Here is a 6,138-nt window from a genome sequence, read left to right on the forward strand (position 1 = left end):
GATAGGACAGAGAGAAATGGAGAGAGATGGAGGAAAAACAGAGAGGGAGAGAAAGATAGACACCTGCAGACCTGCTTCACCGCTTGTGAAGCAACTTCCCTGCAGGTGGAGAGCCGGGGCTCGAACCAGGATCCTTATCTTTGTGCCACCTGCACTTAACCCACTGCGCTACAGCCCGACTCCCACTTTTTAAATTTTTTGATAGAGACAGAAATTGAGAGGGAAGGGAGAGAAAAGAGAGACACCTATGGCACTCCTTCACAACTCATGAACTTTCCTTCCTATAGGTAGGGCCAGGGGCTTCAACCTGGGTCACTGCTCATGGTAATGTGTATGTATGCTCTACCAGATGGGCCACTGCCCAGAGATCCTTTTTTTTTTTTAAAATATTTATTTATTTATTCTCTTTTGTTGCCCTTGTTGTTTTATTGTTGTAGTTATTGTTGTCATTGTTGTTGGATAGGACAGAGAAAAATGGAGAAAGGAGGGGAAGACAGAGAGGGGGAGAGTAAGATAGACACCTGCAGACCTGCTTCACCTCTTGTGAAGCAACTCCACTGTAGGTGGGGAGCCAGGGCTCGAACTGGGATCTTTATGCTGGTCCTTGCGCTTTGCGCCACCAGCTGTTCTACTGCCCGACTCCCTAAGCATCCACTTCTAATGTTGTCTAGTTTTTCATCTTTAGAACTCTGTCTCCACTATTATATAAGTTAGAGCTGTAACTGACTATAGGACCAATTGAGATAGTATACTACCTTTGGGCCAGCCTACACTATTATGAAATACTTCATAATTAAAGCATAATCTAAAAAAAAAAAAAAGCCACATACTCTGGCCTTTTGTTCATGAAATAAATAAGCCTTTGGAAAAATAATTTACCCTGTTTTAAGGAGTAGAACCATAAATAAATATATTCATTCAGATATATATAGATACATATACACATGTGTATATAGCCTAGGTAAACATAAACGTGTATTTAATATATTTAACAGGTTAAAAATGTGTGTATACGGGTTCTAGCGGTAGCATACCAGGTTAAATACACATGGGGTAAAGCCCTCGGCTCCCCACCTACAGGGAAGTCACTTCACAAGTGGTGAAGCAGGTCTGTAGGTGTCTATCTTTCTCTCCCCTTGTGTCTCCCCCTCCTCTCTCCATTTCTCTCTATCTTATCCAACAATAGCAATAACAACAATAATAATGACAACAACAAGGGTAACAAGAGCAACAAAATGTGAAAAAAATAGCCTCCAGGAGCAATGGATTCACAGTGCAGACCCCAAGCACCAGCAATAACTCTGGAGGCAAAAAAAAAAAAAAGTGAATATATGTTTTTAATACTGTAGATCAGGGGGCCAGGTGGTGGCACACCTGGTTAAGTACACACATTACAGTGTACAAGGTCCTAGGTTCAAACCCCTGGTCCCCACCTGTAAGGGGAAAGCTTCATAAGTGGTGAAGCAGGTCTGCAGGTATATCTTTGTCTCTCTCCCTTTCTGTCTCCTCCTCCCCTTTCAGTGGCTCTCTATCTCTATTCAGTAATAAATAAATCATTAAAAAATAAACAAGGGGCCAGGCAGTGGCCCACCTGGTTAAGTGCATACATATACAATGCACAAGGACCAGGTCCAAGCCTGGTCCTCACCTGAAGGGGGAAAGCTTCACAAATGGAAAGCTTCATAAGTGGTCTCTCTCTCTCTCTCTCACCTCCAGGATTATCACTGTGGCTTCTTTTTTTTCTTTCAACTTTTGAACAAGACTGAAATTGAGAGGGGAGATAGAGAGAGAGAGAAAGATACACTTGCAGACCTGCTTCACCGCTTGTGAAGCAATCCCCCCACCCACCCACAGGTGGATCTCAAACTGAGATCCTTTCACAAGTCCTTACATTTGATACTTTGATACTATGTGTGCTTAACCCGGTGTGCCACTGCCCGGCCCCCTTTCTCTTTCTCTCTTCCTCTCTCCCCCTCCACTCTTAACTTCTCTGTCTCTATCCAATAATAAGTAAATATACTTTAAAAAGAAGAATGAATACTGTAGATCTTGGTAATTTTAGAAAATGACTTTTTTTAAAGACTATTTATGGGATTGGGTGGTGGCTCACCTGATTGAGTGCATGTATTACAGTGCGCAAGGACGTGGGTTCCAGTCCCCAGTCCCTAGTCCCCACCTGTAGGGGTAAAGCTTTGCAAGTGGTGAAGCAGAGCTGCAGGTGTCTCTCTGTCTCTCTCCCTCTCTATTTCTGGCTGTCTCCAGGCAATAAATAAAGATAAATTTAAAAAAATAAACTTTTATTTATTAACCAGAAAGATAGGAGGAGAGAGAGAGGAAGAACCAAACATCACTGGTACATGTGCTGCTGGGGATTGAACTCGGGACTTCATGCTTGAGGATTCGATGCTTTATCCACTGCGCCACCTTCCAGACTACATGACATTGTTTTTATTAAATAACCTGGAATTCATCACTAATCAACATTTCTGTTTGTGAATAATTATTCTGTACAGCTTCTGATAGACAGATATAAATTCAGGTCTGTGAAATTTGAATCATGTTTTCCCCTTCAGGGATATTCTATGTCTTTTTCTTGTGATTTGTATAGAAAAAAGATGAACTCTGAAATAGTCTACTTTTAATGTTTTCCAGCAGCACAAGAAGAGGACAATATGAATAATGTAACAAAAAAACAGGTAATTCAAAATCATTTTTTTAATGGTCAGAAATGGGTCAATGGGTAGAGTCAGTATGCCTGAGGTGCCAGCTTCAGTGCCTGTCACCACATATATATGTTGGAGTGGAGCTGTAGTCTTATTTCATAAAATCAAATAAATTGTTATAATGGGGGGGGGTAGGTGTAGTGATAGTATAGTGGTCTTTTTATACCTGAGACTCTGAGATCCCAGACTCAGTCCTTAGTACCCCATAAGCCAGAGCTAAGCAGTGCTCCAGTAAAAAAAAAAAAAAAATGCCCAGAAGGGTCAGAAAGATGGTAGAATACATTTTACCGTTATGGGAACCTGAATTCAAGCCCCTGGCCGGCCACCACATGGAAGCACCCCACCACACAAAGGGAAATCACAAGTGAAGCAGTGCTGTGGTGTCTCTCTGTCTTGCCCTCTCTGAATTTTACCATCTTATCTGTCTGAAAAATGGAACCATGCAGGCACAGAGCCCCAGTGAAACCCTGACAGCAAGGGGGAAAAAATATCAGAAGCTTGAAATTTCTAGTTGTATGGGCATAATAAGCAAAATAAATTCCCACTTCTCACCATGCACTTGGAGAAAACATTTTTGTGTGTATTATGATGTTAAATACTTTCATGAACAATTTCTTCTGTGTGCCATCCTTATAATGCTATACTACACTTCTTTCAGTTCTTTAGTGTTTTCAAGGAAACTTTACTTTTTTAAAAATGATCATTTTTAAAATTCCTTTTGTTTTAATGCACACACACACACACACAAACACACCCAGCATTACTCAGCTCTGGCTTATGGTGGTGCTGGGGATTGAACCTGGGAGCTCAGTGCCTCAGGCATAACCAATATACTGTCTCCCCAGCCTATAATGCTTATTATAATACTTATTCTCTGGAATTAAAATCCAGATAGAACCCAGGCACAACTTCCTGGGCATGAAAAGGACATGTTTGGGGCAGGGTTAGATAGCATAATGGTTATGCAAAGAGACTGTCATGCCTGAGGCACCAAAGTCCCAAATTCAATCCCCCCACCACCACCACCATAAACCAGAACTGAGCAGTGTTCTGGTCTAAAAAAAAAAAAGAAGAAAATATATGTTTGCAGTTTTATAAATATATATATATATTTATATATAATATATAATTGAGGAAGAAATGGCGGGTCACAAGAAATTAACATCCACATCCAGTATTAATGATCTGTGTCATCTAAAAATATAAACCCTGGACTGTCACATAGCTTACTTAGCAGAACATATACCTTAATCATGCAGGAGGTCCTAGGTGTGAGCCCCAGCATCACATGAGAACTCCATGGACAGCATTAGGAGAGCTCCCTAGATGGTGGAACATTGCTATCTTTCCTTTCCCTCCCCCTTTACTCTTAAAAAACAATGGGGACCAGATTTCAGAGTATTCTTGTAGCATCCTTGGTGCCTCAGGCATGAAAGCCTTTTGTATAACTATTATGCTATCTTCCCAAACCTCTTGTAGCATCTTGAATTTACATCTTTATCATATAAATATGAGTAAGCGAAGGCGAAGGGTAGATATCATAATGGTTCTACAGACTCTCATTCCAGAGGCTCCAGAGTTCCAGGTTAAATCCCCTGCACCACCATAAGCCAGAGCTGAACAGTGCTCTGGTTAAAAAAAACTAGTAAGGGAGTCAGGTGGTAGCACAGCGGGTTAAGCGCATGTGGCACAAAGCTCAAGGATATGTGTAAGGATCCCGGTGTGAGCCCCCAGCTCCCCACCTGCAGAGGAGTCCTTTCACAAGCTGTGAAGCAAGTCTGCAGGTGTCTATCTTTTTCTCCTCCTCTCTGTCTTTCCCTCCCCTCTCCATTTCTCTCTGTCCTATCCAACAACAATGACATCAATAATAACTACAACAATAAAACAAGAGCAACAAAAGGAAATAAAAAATAGTAAGTGAAAACATAGGTCTTGATAAATCTTAGTTTTCTTTTGCAGAAGTGGACTGTAGAAGAAAGTGAGTGGATCAAAGCTGGAGTGCTGAAATATGGAGAAGGAAACTGGGCTGTCATTTCTAAAAATTACCCATTTGTTAATCGAACGGCTGTGATGATTAAGGATCGCTGGCGGACCATGAAAAGACTTGGCATGAACTAAAGGAGACTTTCAGTTCCACAGAATTTACAGGAGCATGGTTCCTAATAATAGCCCCTATTAGTCTGTTGTTCCTTCCAGAATCTGGCTGGGATAAGAATTTTGAGCATCCTCCTCTGATGTGAGGGAGTTTCCACTTTTATTTTACCACTGTTGAAGATCATGGAGCGGAAAAACAAAGCCAAATCTACCCCATGTTCTTGGCAGAGGTGATAGGCACATAGCTTGTACAGTGCCAGAATATCACTAGTATTTCCCTTCTTTAGTGGTTTGCTTGAACTTAAATCCCTGATAATTGGTAGAACCTTCTCCTAAGAAATGGTGGAGCCATTTGTAACTCCATGACCTGTTAAAACCAGCAACATGAACATTACTTGGAGTGAACTTATGCCAGGTAAAGCTGACTTCCTGATGCAAATGCCAAGGAACTTTGTCATGAGCCACAGCTGATGAGATAACCAGTCCTGGCTTTTAAAAACTGTTTATTGGGTGGGGGTAGGTAATATAATGGTTGTGCAAACAGACGCTCATGCCTGAGACACCAAAGTCCCAGGTTCAATCCCCCACACCACCATAAACCAGAGCTGAGAAGTGCTCTGGTTTAAAAAAAAAAAAAAAAAAACTGTTCACAGTTGACATTAAGAGACTTGAGACCTGACTGCCCTGCATTTGCTCTTAATATCTGTGGGACTGCATAGACAGGTTTAACTTCCACTTCTCATCTGGATGAACCAATGTGTTTTTCCCCCCTTTGTAAAATGGTGATTGTAGATAAGTTTAGCCATTTCCCTATTGTCTCTTTACAATTCCCTTCCTTATGCTAAACTTTTAAAGCTTAAAAACGAAACCTGATTGATTATAAATGCCGAATTACATTTTTCTGTGAAATGGTTGCTTCCCCTGGTTCCCTAATAATGCTGTGTGTCTTGCAGTGGAATCCAACAGTCCCTTCTCCTTTTGTACTCTGTTGTGCTTGCTGTCTCAGACATCCTTTAAGACTGTCTTTTTAGCAAAAAAAAAAAAAAGGAAAAAATTAGTAAAATGTTTTCTGTAATCCTTTTTTCTAAATATGGAAATTATTGTCAATAACTTGTAGCATTCATTAAAGTCTTGCTTCTCTCATATAAGTAGCTGTTTAATTGCAGGACAGCGCATATGAACAGCTGAAGGTAACAGGATATTGAACAAGCTTTGCTGAACCTTGTTGACTGCTAAGAAGTTAAGGTCAACCAAACATATTGGATGTTATAACTCTAAAAGCCATGTGGAACAGAAATATGGAAGATCTGTCTTGATTTAA

At 40.7% G+C, this 6,138-nt stretch overlaps 1 protein-coding gene across 3 annotated transcripts in view; it reads left to right on the top strand.

The window, feature by feature from the left end:
• The window catches only part of TERF2 (telomeric repeat binding factor 2), a 37,459-nt gene extending 32,501 nt beyond the window's left edge, over positions 1 to 4,958 (top strand). For 2 of the 3 annotated variants that reach the window (XM_060185232.1, XM_007524586.3), the window contains exons 9-10: positions 2,653 to 2,696; positions 4,683 to 4,958. In XM_060185232.1, the coding sequence (XP_060041215.1) occupies positions 2,653 to 2,696; positions 4,683 to 4,841 (203 nt within the window). In that variant the 3' untranslated portion in view covers positions 4,842 to 4,958. The remainder of the gene's footprint in view (positions 1 to 2,652; positions 2,697 to 4,682) is intronic. The other variant, XM_016188820.2, reaches the window with a different exon arrangement.
• Positions 4,959 to 6,138: the final 1,180 nt, after the last annotated feature.

The sequence above is a fragment of the Erinaceus europaeus genome, chromosome 2, assembly GCF_950295315.1.
Source record: "Erinaceus europaeus chromosome 2, mEriEur2.1, whole genome shotgun sequence".
Classification (NCBI taxonomy): domain Eukaryota; kingdom Metazoa; phylum Chordata; class Mammalia; order Eulipotyphla; family Erinaceidae; genus Erinaceus; species Erinaceus europaeus.